General features: G+C 47.1%; 1 protein-coding gene across 3 annotated transcripts; it reads right to left on the reverse strand.

Moving 5' to 3' along the window:
- Positions 1 to 423: 423 nt before the first annotated feature.
- krt222 (keratin 222) lies at positions 424 to 18,113 on the reverse strand. 3 transcript variants are annotated; one of them, XM_066698869.1, is made up of 11 exons: positions 18,008 to 18,113; positions 15,272 to 15,398; positions 14,217 to 14,447; positions 13,288 to 13,370; positions 9,695 to 9,851; positions 8,567 to 8,770; positions 7,089 to 7,220; positions 6,563 to 6,783; positions 4,086 to 4,534; positions 3,692 to 3,794; positions 424 to 757 (listed from the first exon to the last, which is right to left on the reverse strand). In XM_066698869.1, exons 3-11 carry the CDS (start codon positions 14,436 to 14,438, stop codon positions 544 to 546), a joined length of 1,785 nt encoding a protein of 594 aa, XP_066554966.1. In that variant the 5' UTR covers positions 14,439 to 14,447; positions 15,272 to 15,398; positions 18,008 to 18,113; the 3' UTR covers positions 424 to 543. The 3 variants fall into 3 exon arrangements, with proteins under 3 accessions (XP_066554966.1, XP_066554967.1, XP_066554965.1); XM_066698870.1 differs by lacking the exon at positions 18,008 to 18,113 and having other exon boundaries at positions 15,272 to 15,751; XM_066698868.1 differs by lacking the exons at positions 15,272 to 15,398; positions 18,008 to 18,113 and adding an exon at positions 14,693 to 14,770.
- Positions 18,114 to 18,594: the final 481 nt, after the last annotated feature.

The following is an 18,594-nucleotide window of genomic DNA, read 5'->3' on the forward strand; positions in this document are numbered from 1 at the left end:
CTTCCCACCAGTGCTGGGCGTTTTTCCATTCTCTGGATCTCCATTCGGTTTCAATTCCTATTAACACACAGCTCCTGATGCACTCTCCCCTCCTCTCACCAGTGGCCAGACACAACTTGCCAGTCCTCTATGCCCACTGCCTCATGCCACAGTGGCCGGACAGACACCGATTTGTATTCGGTTAATTCATTAATTGATTTAGCGTATTTTAATGATGGAGTTGGAAAAAGCAAGAGAAGCCAGTGTGAGTGCGGAGTCGGGGGGGAATAAGCAAAGGGTGGAGGGAGTTTATACATCGTTGTTCTATGAGAGGGATAGTGTCAGTGTAACCCGATACTGGGGAATAGGGGGTGGTGATGTTGCTGTGTTTTACTCAGAGATGTAGAGCAGCACTTGTTGTTTTCGGGGTCAAAATTGCACAGGGAGGCTGTGCACGCTACATCGACCCTCGTGAGGGCACCTAGGGAAGGGGGAAGGGGATATGTAATGGCTGGGGGGGGGGTCAGTTGGCAGGCTGTGGCACCCCCCCCTCCCCCCACGCCGTCACTGTGTGATGGTGGGGATGCTGCGGGACCTCTTCATCACCAGGCAGACCTCCACGTCAGGCAGGCTGTCCTGGCCGGTCTGTGCGCAGCCCTCATCCGCCGCCGCCAGGTGCAGGTCGAACCGCAGGGACACCGACTTCTTCCGCAGCTTGGGGTTGCCCTTGAAGAAAGAGCCCTCCCACTCCTTAATCACCTCGTCCACCTTCTCCGTCCTGCCGGGGAGGGGGGCGACAACAACAACAATGATGACAGAAGTGTTAGATGCTTGGAGGAGACGGCCGGCAGCCTCACACACTGAGACCCCAGCCCATAGTCAGCACACTGGGAGAAGGACAGGTGTACTGTATGCAGGGCTGGTGCAGTGCAGTATAGTGCAGTATACTACAAAACAGTACAGTGCAGTGGAGTGGAGTACAGAACAGTGGAGTGAACAAAGCCACAATACAGCATAGGGCAGTACAGTACAGTCAAGCACACCCACCCAGAGCCTGGACTGCAGCATCCTAAACACCCTACAGATCCGCAATGCAAGTGCTTAATGCGATGTCAGAGGGAGAGAGAGAGGAAGAGAGAAGAGAAGGGTGTCAGGCGGTGAATGCTGATTCTCTGAGATCTTTCCACAGAAGCCTTGATATGCTCTGTGGATCGATACGGCGCTGCTGGTGAATTGAATGTGCCGGGAGGAGTTAGCTCCACTGCCATGGCCAAGCTTCCAGGTGTTCAGACACAGGGCAAGCCTGCGTGCCTCGGTGGCAAATTCTCCATTTCAGAAAGCTCTGCGCACCCATCACTAGGAGGTGCACATTCCTCCACTGATCCTTTCATAAATAAAATACCCAATGTACTGAAATACAGGGAAGCTGGCTCTCTACAGCAGGAATACATGAGTGTGACTGAGTGTTTGTTCGCAGATGTGAGAGCGATACAGTTCAGACATCTCTAATGTGGATAATCAAAAATCTATGACTTGGCAGAATGGACTTTCTTACTTAGGTAAGTTGTATCAGACACACACAGACACACACACAGAAATATGCGCAGCACCTTGAGACATGTTATTCATACCAATGTGTCGTACTTCCCATGTCTCTCTCTCTTTCTATCACTTTCTTGCTATGCTCTCTCTCCAGAGTATTATCAGGCTGGCTGATGAACCTCCTCCCCAGAGAATCCCAGTTCTTCCTCTGGCAAAGCAGAGAGAGGGACAGCAGCAGCGAGTCCACGGTCCAGCACTCTCTGTATTCCCAGAGCTCGGGGGCGCTGAGAGATGCTGCCGCAGAGACGGGCCTACCACACTTCATTAATAAATGCTAAATCACTCGGCTCTCAGACGCTGGTGTCCAAAGACACTTACAGAGTCTGCAGGGTATGAACTGAGGGATTGCACGGATAACTATTCCTTCACATTACATGCACAGGCCACTCCTTATATATCAGAATTTGTCCTGTCTATCCTTGGAAATTAACTTGGAAATGTTCCAGTTTTTTATTTCCCCCCGGTCTCCAAGCGCCTGTTGAACCCTTGAGTGAGCAGGACGGTTAAATTATCTCGCTCAGCAAACCCGCCCCCCCTCCCCCAAGGCCAATCAGAAACACATTAATTCAGGGAGCCCAGCAATCCACCTCACACCACAACAGCCCCTGAGGTTATCCTAGCAGAGTCCAGAGAGTTTCAATATGAACACATTTACAATTAACTGGAGAGTGTCTGTCCGACACGATGACTCCAGCTAACCTACATAAAAGGGGTGAAAACAAGAGTGGATTTCTATGACAGGTGGGGGCCTGGTTTAATAAGCCTTGAGCCCACGACCCCTGATCACTCCTATGCTGACCAGTGCTGATCGGGCAGCTGGAGAGCACAGATGCTGGCAGCAATAATCAAGCAGAATGAAGCGCTCAGAATGCCCACGGCCCGGTAGAATTCAGCCCTGGTCCCAGGATAACAATGGTGTCAGCACCACAGGAGTGACAGCGGATGAGGTGTCAGCTGTGAATTCCTCAGCAGGCTGGGGCTAGCAACACCTCCCTCCCACAGGAGTTGCAATTATCTGCAGTCAAATGTGGAAAATGTTATAGTTATATATATATATATATATATATATATATATATATATATATATATATATATACACGATTAAAAGAGAGATACTGTGCACTGCACCACTGCAGGTATAGGTACTGATGGCTGGGGCGTTCAGCAGCATGTTCGAGCAGTTTTAGTTTTTTATTTAGATTTTTTTAAATGTTTTGGAAAATGTTTATCAATCACATCTTCCCACAACAGCCCGCATCTCTGTCCTACCCAGGAAAAAGGACACACCCTGACTTTGAAATCCACTGCATGGCAACTGGGCCCCTACCTGTCCCATAAAGCATTCTGGACCCATTCTAGAATCTACAGGAAAGTTCCAGATCCAGACCATGTGTACAGGACCCCCCCCCCCTCTCCCACTCTGGGCTCCTGAACAATGCATTCATCTTTCCCTCCATCTCTCTCTCTCTCTCTCTCTCTCTCTGGCTGTTTCTAATCTCTCGCTCTTTCTCTCTACCCATCCACCCATCTGTCTTTCTATCAGCCCTTCCATGCGTGCGTGTGTATAAAACTCCCCACCCGCTCTCTGCCTTGCATTTGAAACACAAACAAACTCTGCCCCTAGTACCTGCCTGTGTGTTATCAATGGAAATAATCTGCTGGCAGCATCGCATGTGTGCACAATGTCTCTTTTGTGAGTGGCGGCCGGCCCCCGAGGCTGAGATTGTGTGTGGCAGCGAGGAGCAACAGGAGGGCCATGTGCACAAAGCCCTCCAGCACTCAGCAGGCTCCCAGGACGCCACCGCAATGCAGGCCGGCTCCCACAGACGCTCAATGAAAGTGTACCGGCTTAGTTTCAACCATTTTACTTCAAACTAAACCAACACACTATCATCAAGTGCCCTTTCCAAACCCTGCCTGAGCAGAGAGAACACAAACTGGAAGCACCAGCATAAATGAGTGAACGAACTAAGGAATGGCTGAATGTAAATAAATTAATTCATTAATATATATATATATATATATAGAATGATAGAGAGAGAGTGATCGAGATCACTCAAGATGGACAGAAAGAGAGAAGATAAGGTAAGAGACAGGTGGACAGGCTTACTCCACAGTCCCACGGGCCTCCGCGCTCTCCCGCACCACGTTCCCCCGCAGGATCTCCTGCTTCGTCACCGTGGCGATCTTCTTCTCAGGGCTGCACTCCGCCTCTGGACAAGGGCAACATGTCACCATCGCACAGAGACAGGCATGGGCCATTTAAATTCTCCACTACTAAGTTTCACCACTTTCTCAAGCAAATGCAAAAACGAAGAGATGAAGAATCAGACCAGAGAACCCGGCTTTGTCCGATACAGGTTTGACCAGTGTCCGAGAGAAGGGGAGGTGGCCCCTAGATACATATATACATACATACATACAAACCTACATACAGTACTGAGACATGTCTATGTTATGTCTCTAATGTGCGTTTGTGCCCTGGCCGTACTGAGGCAACTCACCGGACAGTATGACCAGGCTCTTCCGTCTCTGCAGTGGAGCAAGGGGGGGTGGCACAGTGCTCTCAGGGGAGGCGTGATTCACCACGGGCTGAGGGGGCGCTGCATCCACGGTGCGTGCCGGGGCACTCCTCTGCCTCTCATTTTCCCTCTGTGTATCCCTGTCCTGGGCCCCGTCTCCTTCTGTCTCCTGTTCCTGCTCCTGGTCCCGGTTCCAGTCCCGCTGTGGCTCCTGTTCACGCTCCGGCACCGGCTCCCGCTGTGGCTCTGGCTCCGGCTCCGGCTGCCACTGCTGCTGCCGCTCCGGTTCCTGCTGCCGCTCTGGCTCCTGCTGCCGCTGCTGCTCCCGCTCCCGCTCTGTCTCTTGCCCTGGTTGTTGCTCCGGCTCCTGTTCCCGGGCTCTGGAAGGTACAGCTACAGCAGCCTTCCTGGGGCTGTTTGGCCCTTGCAGCCTGTCGCAGAGGAACAGAAGAAAGGTATTTGAATAGGGAAATGATCCTGGTGTCCACAGGGGCTGGGGTGGGGTAGTGTGCTGCCCAGGGAGGGGCTCTGAAAGATGCTGGCTTGAGATAAAGCCAGTGCTGGAGGCAGTGGCGTTTGTGGTGTTGCCAGTGTCTTCGTGGCAAATGCGTAGTGGGAGAGGAAAATTGAATTCTGTATATGAAGGAGTGAGGGAGAAGGGTACACTACTTTGGTGATTGTCAAAAAAAATTGAATCAAAACTAAGACGTTAGAAACGTACTGGTCATCTTTTTTAATAAAGGAAACTTCACAATAGTGATAATATAATAATTTACAGTTTATTCTTGACACGTTTGACTAAGGTTTTCCAGAATCCCCCCATTCTAAGAGTGCTGGCGGTCCTCCTGACATTCCAACTGTCATCACAGTCTCTGGGGTGGAGAGGCGTCTGTCTCTTCGGAGGAACCTTCCACACACACTGTAGGGTTGGTTCCACAACATTTCATTTCACGGGCTCATACCACATTCAAGTCGCATCTAGGCATGCCATGACAACACGGAGCCCCGGGGGCTGCTCATATTTTTTAATTGTTATTTTTATTACACTAGACTTTCCCAGAAGTCATTAAAATGAAGCACAGACCATCAACCAAACCTGCATATATCAGGGGTGAGGAGGGCGATCACTCCAGGGTGGAGTCAGTTTGGTCCGTTTTGAAAAGCCCAGGCTGCGCTGTTATGACCTGTTATCTGTTTGTTTGTTTTGGGTTTTGGTTTATTTTGTATTAAAAAATAAACACACATCAGAGAAAGTGAACACAGGGGCCACACCCTGCGAATTTCAATTTCAACAGGTTTACAACAGTCTGATAATTTATAGCTCTTCATTCCCTACCTGACCGCAGCATTCCAGCATGGGGACCAGCCCAGAAGCGATGCCAGAAAAGTGACAACAGACTGAATTCCAAATAAGAGCAATCAATTACTGGTTATCAGACATCTTAGTAAACAACTTAATTTGACTGACTTGGTACAGATTTATGTATTTATTTTCCCCTCCGTCATGAACATGCAGAAGATGAACGATAAAGAGCTCCATTGTTTGTTCCCCTCAGTCTCCCTGACAAGTAACAGCTCCCATTCACTTACATACACATTTCACATTATAGATACATATACAGTACTGTACAAAAGTTTTAGGCAGGTGTGAAAAAATGCTGTAAAGTAAGAATGCTTTCAAAAATAGACGTTAATAGATTATATTATCAATGAACTAAATGCAAAGTGAGTGAACAGAAGAAAAATCTACATCACATTTGGTGTGCCCACCCTTTGCCTTCAAAACAGCATCAATTCTTCTAGGTACACTTGCACACAGTTTTTGAAGGAACTCGGCTGGTAGGTTGGCCCAAACATCTTGGAGCATTGAGGAGACCATTCATTCTGACCAAATCCCCAGCTCCATTTGCAGAAATGAAGCCCCAAACTTGCAAGGAACCTCCACCAAGCTTCACTCTTGCCTGCAGACACTCATTCGTGTACCGCTCTCCAGCCCTTCGGCGAACAAACTGCCTTTTGCTACAGCCAGATATATTGATTTGATGCAGATTTTTCTTCTGTTCACTCACTTTGCATTTAGTTAATTGATAAATATAATCTATTAACATGTCTATTTTTGAAAACATTCTTACTTTACAGCATTTTTCAAACCTGCCTAAAACTTTTGCACAGTACTGTATATTCCTAGGTAAGGGTGTCAGCTGAGAAATTAATATAATAATATGCATCTATATTCCCCTGTACTTCTGATAATCATGCCCACCCAACTGCCCACAGAATGTATGTAAATATTGTACTGTTCGTTGAATTTGATTTCAGTTCACTTTTAGACCAACTGTGTTCATTGTGGTTGTTGTATGTTTAACATTTACTTTACTGTAATGTTTTTTTGTTTGTCTGGATATACACGTACTGCCAAACTGAGGGGGCACTGGGGCCTGTCGGAGCCGACTGCCTACCTGCCCTCCTCCCTCTCCAGCAGGTGGCGGTATGTTGCGATCTCGTGCTCCAGACGCACTTTGGTGTTGAGGAGCTCCTCGTGCCGGTGGCGCTGGCTATCGACGCCCTGCCGCACGTGGCTCAGCTCCACCTCCAGCCCCCTTATCACCTGCGCCAGCTCCTGGAGCTGGGAGTGGTACTGCAGCTGCGTGTCCTGCAGGGAGCTCTCCAGGCCCTTCTCCTGCAAGCACAGCAAGCAGCACGCAACACAAAAGCATGGGCAGCAGGTCAGTGTCATAGGGGCATGGAGCTCAGAGTTGTAGGGTTCAGGAGGGCAGTGTTACAATTGGAAGAAAGGGGAGGGGTGTCAGTGTTTAAAGAATGGTGTACAGTGTGCAGTTTTGCAGTGTATGTGTGTCATGGTAAGTGTGCAGCATTCGCGGTTCATGTCTCGGTGTGTCATCGTGTGCAGTGATGCAACGTGAATATAATCCTTGCAGCATGTGAGTGTGTGCAGTTTGTGCAGTGCTCAGGGTCTCTCCTCACCAGTGCGTGCAGGGATTCAATTTCCACCTGCAGGCTCTGCCATTGCCGCCTGGCCTCACTGAGTTCAGCCCTGGCTGCCTGCAGGGCCTCATCCTCCTGCCTCAGCCGCTCGCAGGCCGCTGCCTCCTCCAGCTGCAGACACAGACACAGGGCCGGTCAGTCACACACACACAGGGCTGGTCAGTCACACACTCACACACACACACACACACACACACAGGGCTGGTCAGTCACACACACACACACACACACACACACACACACACACACACACACACACAAGGCTGGTCAGTCACACACACACACACATGTTTGTTTTTCTATCCTTGTGGGGACTTTCCATAGACATACTTTATACTGTACAAACTATAGATTCTATCCCCTAACCCTAACCCTAACCGTAGACACACACACGCACACACAAACACATAGTGCTGGTCAGTCACACACACACACACACACACACACACACACACAGGGCTGGTCAGTCACACACACACACACGCAGTGCTGGTCAGTCACACACACATACACGCAGTGCTGGTCAGTCACAGGTTTGCTGTGGTTTTGTACTATGTTTGTAAGGGCAAAGGTCAGAGCCAAATGGACCCAAAGCCTGACTTTTCTGCATTTTTTTCTGGTACACCTGATTGTGTGTATATCCTGATTTTATAAGTCAAAATTTGCAAAACCAATATAAAAAATAACAAATGGACTATAGCTCTATTTCAGTCTGTCAGATCTAGTTTTTAAAGAGACCGGGTCCCTAAACTATAATTTATAAACTGTGATGACATGATCTAACAAAAATAGCACCTGGACACTGGTCTCTGACTGTAGGCTTGTAGCAAACACTTCTCTTGCACCTGATATTCCCGATGTATAGAGAACAGTTATATAAACAGTTTGTTCCAACGTTCGCTCCTGCAGGGCTCTCACAACCTGCTACAGACACGTATGTCCGTCTGTGTGTGTGAAGAAGGACACTGACTAACGGACTGCCTGGACTTTTTCTGCAGAACACATCATCGTGACAAGACTGCGCCACCTTACAATTACGAATTCTACACACAAAAAACAGACAGGCAAGCAGCAAATTCCTCATGCAAAATTGGCACACTCCAGGTCAAATCACAGACATCGCCTGGTCTGAGCTAATCTATAACCACATGCATGACAGCTATGCCAAGTGCAGAGGTAAAGGAGAGAGAGAGGGAGCGAGGGGGAGTGAGAGAGAGATAGAGAGAAATACAGGAAGGTAAACAATGACGTTAGTCACAGATCGGTTCTGTCGGGCTGACAAGAGGAGCCAGCTCACTCTCTGCCCTCACCCCGCAGCATGTTTCCTGCTGAGAGCCCAGCACACTATTCTCTGCAGCTCCCTCAGCCCCTCCGCAGTGTCCAGGGGGTGGGGGCAGGGCAGGGCAGGGTAGGGTAAGGGTAGGGTGTGAACCTGGCGCGGCTGGCTCAGGGTTTACCTGTGTGAATGGGCCTCCTGGCCTCCCTGCTGTAGAGGTATCTCTGCTGGGTTCACTGCTGCTGGCGATGAGCTGGTCGTAGTGCGTCCTGATCTCATCGAGGAGCTGGGAGAGCTCCATCCCACTGCCATCCTCCCCCTTCACCACTAACAGCACAGCATCACACACCGGCGCAGCTGATTGCTGCTGCAGAGCCAGCACTGCCTGCAATGAGGGAGAGAGAAAGCGCGAGAGAAAGCGAGAGAGAGAGGGAGGGAGGGAGAGAGAAAGAGGATGGTTGTCGGGGGAGAGTGGAAATGAGAAAGAGGCAGGGGAGAGAGAAGGAGAGAGAGAGAGTAGAGGGGGATTGAGTTAGTTAGTGAGTGAGAAGTGTTAGAAGGGGTGATACAGGAAGACAATTGGCCTACTGATGGAGTGAAATGAGGTAGAGCGAGAGAGAGAGAGAGAAATAGAGTTATTCAGCAAGTAATGGGGACACAGAGAGAGAGAGAGAGAAAGAGAGAGTCCAGGTCCTGGCTATACAGAGCAGCCAGAAGTGACAGAGCAGTTCTCATACAGGCACACTCCCTAGAGAGGACGTGAGGCTGCATTAAAGGAACTGCCCCAGTGATCTCATTACAGATTGTGACCGTGCCGTAAGGCAGAGAAATGATCAGCCAGCCCACGGAGAGGTGCCATGCGTGACACAGCCGCCGTTTCCTGGGGAACATGGCCACATGCCGTACTGTTCCCCCAGCACACCCCTGCGGACAGCACTCCACTCTGTCTTTCTGAAGGACAGTGGTGCACTTATAAAGTAAAGACAAGCACAGGACTGAGTGATGTGACCTTACGAGGGCACATCCCTCAGCAGCATTTCCCCCTGCTTCTCATTTACTTTTCCCGTCTCTCTTTCACAGGAGTTTCATCAGGAGCAGGATATTGTGGAATGTCATGTTTATTTGGCAATTAATTCCATGCAGGATCACACTGCAGTTCAGTGCAAAATGCTGTGAAGAAGGACATCCACCAAATAATAATTAGAATGATACCAATGCACAGACACAGACACAGACACTTTAGACACACACACAGTAACACACTGACACTGCACAAACATACACACATACTTATGCTGCACACACACACCTGCCGATGACTCTCCTGCAGGTGCTGTAGCTCGGCCACTCCTCTCTGCATCTCCTCGGCCAGCTCCGCCCCCACTTGCTCCGCCCCCTGCCGTGCCTCCTTCAGCATAGTTGCTCTCTGCTGAAGCCGTCTGCTCTGCGCAGCCTCCGCTGCACATCTGGATCACATGATACACAGCTAAGTGACCCCCTCTGTCCTGCATCACCAGTCTAACAGCCCCCCTTATACTGCACCAGCACTTGCACTCGTTCTGGGACACACACCCTTCTTGGTCCCACTGAAAGAGCCCACTCCACACCTTCCTCATGAAAGAGAGAGAGAGTGAGAGAGATAGAGAAAGGCTGTGTCCTGAAGTCAGCTCGGCAGACTCATGTTTTGTAAGGTGTTCCCTTCATCTGGGAATTATGTCATCACTTGCATCATGTTGCACACACACACTCACACTCTCACCCATTTCTGCATGCAGGAAAACGTAAACACTGTCAAGTAAATAAATCGGCCCAATCAAATCAATATAATGCTCTATAATGACACCACTGCACTGGGACACAGAGCAGCCTCTTTGTGTATTTCACAATACAACCTCAACCATCTCTGCAGTCATCTAAGAGTGTGGTCAGCTCATTTCGCAACCTTTTCCCTCAGTTGAAAAGCTTTAATTAACTTAAGTGCTCAGGGTGACGCTATAAAAAGACTGTCTGAGCAGGCGTACACAGACAACAATGGGCTGGAATTCCTCAAGGTCATCCTGGTAACGGACAGTCTTGGGAGCAAAATTCAAGCACAGCCTGGATGTGTGCCTCTGCTCAAACACAACAGATAACTGTATATTTCAGGAGAATCTTTCGTATTATGAGATAAGCACCAAAATTGGCATGAATACCCTTCTGGGACTACTTTTTACAAAAATCCTGTTAGCAACTTGAAAATTTAAAATGGCGGCCATTTTTTCTAGATGATCACCTTTCTCAATACAAAAATACATTTTTTGCCTTAAAATTTGACAGAGTAGTCTGAATGACCTTTGCATCGAATCATGTGTTTTAGATCCTGCAGAAGCTGAATTTGCAACCCTAAAATTGTTTAGAAGCTTCCTCCCACCATTTACAGTATGTTTACTGACAAAATATGTTGTTTACTAATGACAATCTTGCATGTGTGTAGTAGTGTCGCATGAGTTGTAGAGTGTAGTAGAAGAGGTAGTACTTTTGTTTCAGAAGTTAGCCACATCCTCTGGATGGACTACTGGCACTAGTCCTCACTACTTAGCCAAGTAGTTGCCAGTGCACAACAATGGCCACACCCCAGTAAACCGTGTTGGCTCACAGGCTAAAGTAGCTGAGGGTAGCTGGTCCTGAAGTCAGTCAACTGGTGGATCAGTATGAGGCATAATTAGAAGTCAAATATGCAAATTAACATATCAGGCATAATGAGCAAACAGAACTTACTCAAAGAGTATTCTTTGAGAAAATAGACAGGCTGTACAAGGTCATGAAGGATATGGGCAATCTACTTGCTTTGGACACAAAGAACATTGGCCACCCCTGTGCTGCTGAAATGGTTGCCACGCACTTTGAAAAGGGCAGAATCCACTTCCAGGAATTCATGAAAGGGTTAGAAAGTGAAATGGAGTGTACTTTCTATGAACCAATCAAGAATAACCAAATTGACTTCTTTCGACAAGAACCATCTGCTGTTGATCAAAAGCAAAAGGTACTGAAGGAGGATTGTTGCCTCTTCTCCATGCTCTTCATCTCCTGCCAGTCCAGAGACTGTGACCCACAGGAGTTCTTTCTGCATGAGAATTAGTGTTTCCCTGCTGCACCAGGTGACAGTGGAAAACTCCAAACTTGTCAGAAGTCCCAGCTTGCTGCAATTCTAGAGGCTTATGTTGCAATTCTAGACACAGAACCAGAGGCTGATGTCATCATTGTTGATGGTTCAACTTTGGTGAACGCTCTGCCTCCACGAACCTCAAGGACGTTTGAAGAATATCCAGCACAATACATGCTCCTCTCAGTATAAGTATATTCTTCCAAGTACAAGAGGACAGGCATTGTGTTGATGTCTATCTGACAGCAAGTCTGAAAGCTGAAACAAGATCAAAGGGAGGTGTGGGAGGTAGACACAGAATGACAGACAAACGGGAAATTCCCCCAAACTGACAGAACGTATTGAGAGACAACAACAACAAGATGTGTGCACTTACCATTACCCACTGAAGTAAAAACAGCAGAGTCCCTAACCTCCTTCTGGCGATTTACTCAAGACGCATCTGTTCAGACTCTACTTGTAATTTAGTAATTTATTCTCCTGTAAGATTGCACTTATACAACGTTTTGTCATACTCCTGCCTTTGCATTACTTGCACTTATATTGTTTATTTTGATATCCCCTATGCTCCCTTTCCCTTAGCTCTTAACATTGACTTAACATATTGTCTGCACTTGTCAGCTTTTTCATTCTAGGATGTAAGACCTTATATATTGTTTACTGTATATCTCGTATACACTTGTGTAAATTGTAAATTTGTAAAATGTATTATGCCTTGAATTGCTTTGTATTATTGCACTTTGTATTGTGCTTATATTTTGTAAGTTGACCTGGACAAGGTCATCTGCTAATACATAATAATAATAATAATAATAATAATAATAATAATAATAATAATAATAATAATGACTCCTGTAACCATGAAGAAGCAGACACATCTTCCTGCACACAGAATGTGCTGTATCAGAGAGTAACAAAGTACTCATGATCAAAAACAGTGACACAGATGTTCTCGTCATAGCTGTCAGTGTTCTCCCGGCCCTGCAGGACTTTGGTCTAGAGAAGCTGTGGATTACTTTTTGTCAAGGACAGAACCAGAGATGAATTCCCATACATGACCTAAATTCCTCAGTTGTACCAGAGAAGACCAAAGGGATTCTCTTCTCCCATGCATTCACTGGTTGTGATGTTGTTTCAGCCTTTTGTGGGAAAAGGAAAGTCTGCATGGCAAACCCGGGATGTATGCCCTGAGGCCTATTAAACTCAGTCAGTATCCACCAGCAGTTGAAGATGAAGACATGAAAGTTCTGGAGAAGTTTGTCATCACAATGTATGACAGGTCAAGTTCAGTTGGAGCAATTGATGATGCAAGGCTGGACATGTTTGCTCGAAAGCAGAGGCCTTACAAAGCCATTCTTCAAACTCGTGCAGCTCTCATCCAGCATACCAAGTGTGCCACATACCAGGCAGGCTGCATATGGGACCAGGCAACAGCGTGCCAGACCAAAACCGAAAGTCCTGCTAACTGGGGATGCATGGTCCTAAACATATGATTCAACACCAAAATCATTCAGATTGGACCACTGTGTTAGATTTTGTGGTGAAAATGTTATTTTTGTACATCAAAGGTGTAAAAGATGGGCACCATTTTGAATTTTCAAGTGGCTAACGGATTTTACGAAAAAGTAGTCCCATAGGAATGTCCATGCAAATTATGGTGCTTGTCTCACTATTTGAAAGATTTTGCTAGGCTATCTGTGACATCATAAGAGAATTGGAAAAGAATGAGGGAAGCGGGGTGGAAGAGTCACCAGACAGACCTCGCTTGGAGATGGGTTGCCTCTGCGTGTGTGTTGTCGTACTGCAGGGCCAGAAAGGCGTTCTCTATTAGCAGCGTCCGGACCTGCAGGAGAAACAGCTTGGTCATCACTGCACTCCCGCCACCGATCAGTAAGTCAAGCCCCGTCGCCCTGTGTTACTATCCAATACACGTGTACACGATGATGGCAACGCCCAGCTTCCTGTCCTTTTGTTTTTGTGTCTCCCATGACCTAATGTCCCACAATTCCCCCACGTCTGTTCATATTGTGAGTAAGCAGATTGAATTTCAAGCAAACAAAACAACTGCAATCACAAGTTACTAAGAAAACTGAACACTGACAGCATGGAGAGCAAGAGACTGTAGCTGTGGCTGTCAGTATGGTGGCCTACATCTGACTGTATCTGTGCCGCTCTCCAAAAAAAATACCATGCCATTCTCATGCTTTTTAGTGAACGCTCTGCTTTCCCTATAACGTTAAACAAAAATGATTTATTTTCACAACACAACAGGGGTATTTTCTTCCTGTAATATAATCTGCCACTGCCCCCCCTCCCCTACGCCCCTACCACCTCCCTCTTTAAAATGTATTTATATCGCTTTTTTGTTCACCTCATCAAACTTGTTCGCTGACGTCAACAATGCTGCGGAGAAATCGACCATAAACAAAAAAAATCCAAATTGGGCTGAATGGAAACGGAGAAGCAGGCAACTCTGTGCGAAGCCCACGAATCGACCCGGCCCCCACTCCCTGTTCTCATGGGCGGAATATCATGACGGCAATTTTTTTTAAGAGATGTTAAAATGGTTAAAACGGTAAAAATGCAGTTTAGTTTTTTGTTCAAATCTTTTCTTTTTTGTTTGATTAAAAATGTTAATATAACCAATTTGACAACAAAGTACAAGAGGTGAAAAGAGAGTGAGCCCTACTCCAGCCCTGAGCTGCTCCAGGTCCCTTTCCTGCTGGCTCCAGTCCCCCTGGCATGGTGCGTTCCTCTGCAGACAGTCTTGGATCTGCCTCTCCAGCCATTCGTTGGCGCCCTCCAGCCTCTGCACCTGCCCCAGGAACCCCGCCAGCCGGCTGTTCAGGTCCCTCATGGTCTCCTGGGGTCCCGGAGCCGGAGCCTCCCTCGTGTTTTTCAGCATCTCCATCAGGTAGGGCTGCAGGGTGCAGACATGGGCACAGACACATAGTGATGCACAGAGAAGGACCCAGTGGGGGACCCAGAGAGGGACCCAGAGAAGGACCTACAGAAGGACACAGAGAGGGACACAGAGAGAGACACAGAGGACACAGAGAGGGACACAGAGAGGGACACAGCCACAGAATCACAGATAGGGAAAAGTACAGGGAGAGAAATAGGCAGACAGAATCACAGAGACACCATTTTTTGAAGCAAAAATACCAAGGACATCAGGACTGCACAGCGGCCTTCTTCAAAGTTCAACCCTCTCCCTGCTCTGGTATGTCTCTCTCTCTCTCTCTCACACACAAACATATTAATATCCTGCAACCTGGCTGAGTTTGCATAACTGTTGGGAGAAAGGGTGGGGACCTGCAATGTCAATAATAGTGTGTACAGTGTCCTCCGAGCCACACCATTGCACAACATCACAGAGAGAGAGCACCTAACCAGGCAGCCAGGGTTAAACCTGCATGATGAAGAGGCAGACTCCTACAGGACCAAGCACAGCCGTGACTGTCTGCTCTCTGTGCTTTATTTCAGTGGTATTTGAAAAAATAATTAAAAATGACAAGAAAAAGATTATATGCAATGTATGCTTCTGGGTATCTTAAAAGCACTTCAAAATGAAAGCGCTGTACATATAGACATGCCACTTATTTTAAAACCTTAATCCCATAATTGACATTTTCAGCTGAATAGCTCTGTAACTAACTAAAAGGTCATTTACAGGTGGTGTGTGAGTGTGTGTATGTGTGTGCGTGTGTGTGCGTGTGTGTGTGCGTGTTTGTGTCTACATACCCTCAGTGCAGCCCCAGGTCCGTCCCTCTGCAGTTCAGAGTAGAGGTGGTGGTGGGGTGGGGAGCATCGCAGGTGTCTCCACAGCCCGAGCCTCTGAAGCAGGTTCCTCCGTTACAGGATAGTACCCCTGAAACAAGAAGAGAGGCGCGGTATCGGTACCACCGGGGAGAAGAGGAAAGAGGAAAGCCAGAAGCCTGTGTCTGCTGCCCGCTGTGCGCTGAAAACAGGGGCTGCCACAGTCCCGCTTTGGCAGGGCCACCCTGGTGTTGACACATCAGTCAGCAGAGCTCGCAGTGGCCATTGTGCTGCATGATCCCGGATTACTGAGCTGTTTTCAAATGCGCTGTGTCCAGTCAGAGCGTGAGGAAGCCAAAGTCCAGAACCTCACATCATCACAGCTGCTGTTGAGTGTGTGTGTGTGACTGTGTGTGTGTGTGTGAGTTTCTAAAGAGAGTGTGTGTGTGTGTGTGTGTGTGTGCATGTGCGTGTGTGTGTGTGTATGTGTATGTGTGTGTGTGTGCGTGTGCGTGTGTGTGTGTGTGTGTAAGTGTGACTGTGTGTGAGGGGGGGCGTGTTTGTTTTTCTGATATTATTAGCTTTTTTTCTTGGCAAAGGAGTCTGACCTAAAAACAACTTTGGCTGTGTTTTCTCTGTGTTTCAATAGAAAACGCTCACACATGGCGAGCACTACAGAGAGACAGACAGACAGAGAGAGAGAGAGAGAAGACAGATAGACAGACACCATATCAACAATGTCATGGCACATTATGAGTTACAATGACCTTTTAGGCTTGAGTTCCAAGCCTGGAACGAAGCAAATGTTAATCATTGAGGATTTTAATTTGAAAACATTTCAGCTTCAGGGCACTGTGAGACGGAGTTGAGCTCACTGAGGTGCAGTTAAATATTCATTGTATTTCACACTGTGCATAAACCGGCCCTGGATTCCTGACGTTTCAGTCAGTCGGGTCTTCTGCAACTCTCTGGTATTTGCAAGAGCAAAAAAATAGCAACGCAGAAAGCCACGTGGCCGGAGAGGGACAGAAGCTGACAGAGCGGTGAGAAGCTTCCAGCCCTGTGAGTGAGAGAGAAAGAGAGAGAGAGAGGGCACTCACACACAGAAAACACACACACACACACACACACAACACACACACACATACAGACTCACACCAAACAAACACTCACAAACACACTCTCTCTCTTTCTCTCTCTCTCTCTCTCTCTCTCTCACACACACACACAGACACCATGTGCCTAAAGACAGCTCCATTGTTTGTAAAAATAATTCCTGCCTGATACTGTCAATGGGGCGAATCAAACAATGGATATTTACAAGGCTAACAACCAACAGCCTGAAGCTGTCGGCTTTAATTATGTAAGACCATACAGAATTCACAACAGCAACAGCAACACATGTAGCACAGTGCCGAGCCAGTCCTGCTTCTAGCCTCTCTGATTAAACCCTGCCAGAGCTGTCACTGTGCAGGCCACTCCGAAGCACTGTCCTCCGTCACTACTTTATGAATTATGAATTGTGAGCAATGGCCAAGAGCATTTTAGCATTAAATACATTATGAAGGAAAGAGTGAAAGATAGAAAGAAAAAGATTAAAAAGAAAAAAAGAAAAAAAAAGAAAAAAGAAAAGTAACTGGCAACTGTACCATTACAAATTACATAATTGATTTAAATCTCTCTAGGGATTAAAAGATAAAGCTGGAGCCGCTCGGGAGCAATGTTGCAAGGGTTCACACTGAGAGCAGATGCTGCTCCACCAGGAGGAACAGTCCTATGAGACAGAAAGCAACTGGTGCTCCCTTGGGGGGGTCGGGATGACTGTGCTACTGACCATACTGCACAGCCTACATTACACCCTTGATTGTATAATAAATCGAGCACCTATATAGACAGACAGATGACAGAATGAAATAAAGAAAAAGAGAGAATAAGAAATATAATAAAAAGTAAAAGAATAAGACAGACCAGAGATGTGGTCAAATGCATTGACCTGTACGTTCCACGTTACAGACAGCGGGGAGAATGCAGTACTGCGCTGCAGTCCACACACTCACACTGCCACGGCAAACTCTCCCCCAAGACTACGGGACGTCAGTGAGCGAACGCCACAGCCCCCCAGGTGCATGTGGTGACAATGTTGGTTTAAAGCAGGCTGAGTTTTGGGTAATGACTGCCTGGATTTCACAGGCATGCAAGTTAAGATTTAAGTCGGATCTGGTGAGATGAAGACATTTATCTATTTATTTATTTTTAATTTTTAATTTATTTTGTTTTATTTTTTACTTTAACAGTTAGTAAAAAAAAAAGGAGATATAGGAGACCAGTTGGGATGTATCATTCATGTCGAAGCATAATAAAATAAAATAAAAAAACGAACATAAACACACATAAATAAATAAAAATAATAATACAAAGACATTGGAATATGAAGCAGTTTACACACACACACACACACACACACACACACACACACAAGAAAAAAGCACCCAAACGATCTGCTTGTGTGTGATGTCAGCACTCCAACACCGGAGGGGAGTGTTGGTACAGTGGACCTGAGAGCAGCTGTCCAAAGAAACATTCAAAGATGTAGAGATGAGACAGTAAGAGTGAGGAAAAGCTCACAGTCATCCAGCACACGCCCGCCCGCACCCCCCACATGCACACAGTGATGAAATAGCAAAGAGAGGAGAAACAAAACCCATAAAACTGTCCTCTTACCTCAACATGAAAGGAATGAGTCAATGAAACAAGGCCTGTTTTTCTGTTTGCTTTGTTGTGAAAACAGGGTGTCGGAGATGATCAGCTTGTCCCTCCTGTCTCTGGCTCTGCAGGTTTGTGCAGCTCCTCACTGCTCTCACACTCTCCACACCAGCAATCCCGTTCTTCCGGTTCCCAAAGACCCGGCCTGAGTTGAGCAAAGTAACCATTAGCCAAATTAACCATCCAGAAATTGTTTTAATCAGACATGAGGCAGCTTGCAGGCCAGGCCACCTGGCAGGATATGTGAAGGAGGGATGAAGAAATGTATATATAGAAACATATATTTCTTGTTGACCTGTATATATGGTAAGTATAAAGTGAAAAAAGCCTCGCTGGTGGCAGCCGTCTGCCTTCACCCTAGTTTTTCAGTCCTCTCCTCCTAATTTCCTTATTCCCACGCTGGTACAATACCCTTGACCCAGGTCTTTAGCCTGCCAGCTGGGCTAAAACCATGCTTCCACTTTTATTGGGCTTGCTCTTAAAGACTAACAGATACAATTCTCCAGGCCTTCAATTGGGGGATTTCTCAGCACACACACACCTGC

The sequence above is a fragment of the Amia ocellicauda genome, chromosome 3, assembly GCF_036373705.1.
Source record: "Amia ocellicauda isolate fAmiCal2 chromosome 3, fAmiCal2.hap1, whole genome shotgun sequence".
In the NCBI taxonomy this organism is placed as follows: Eukaryota; Metazoa; Chordata; class Actinopteri; order Amiiformes; family Amiidae; genus Amia; species Amia ocellicauda.

Bases quoted from the DNA above. Each gene is read 5' to 3' on its own strand.
- krt222 (XM_066698868.1), bottom strand. The intron at 7,221-8,566 runs GTAAACCCTGAG...CTGTGTCTGCAG, and splicing joins CAGGAGGCCCATTCACACAG to CTGGAGGAGGCAGCGGCCTG. The intron at 758-3,691 runs GTAAGCCTGTCC...CCTCCCCGGCAG, and splicing joins GAGGCCCGTGGGACTGTGGA to GACGGAGAAGGTGGACGAGG.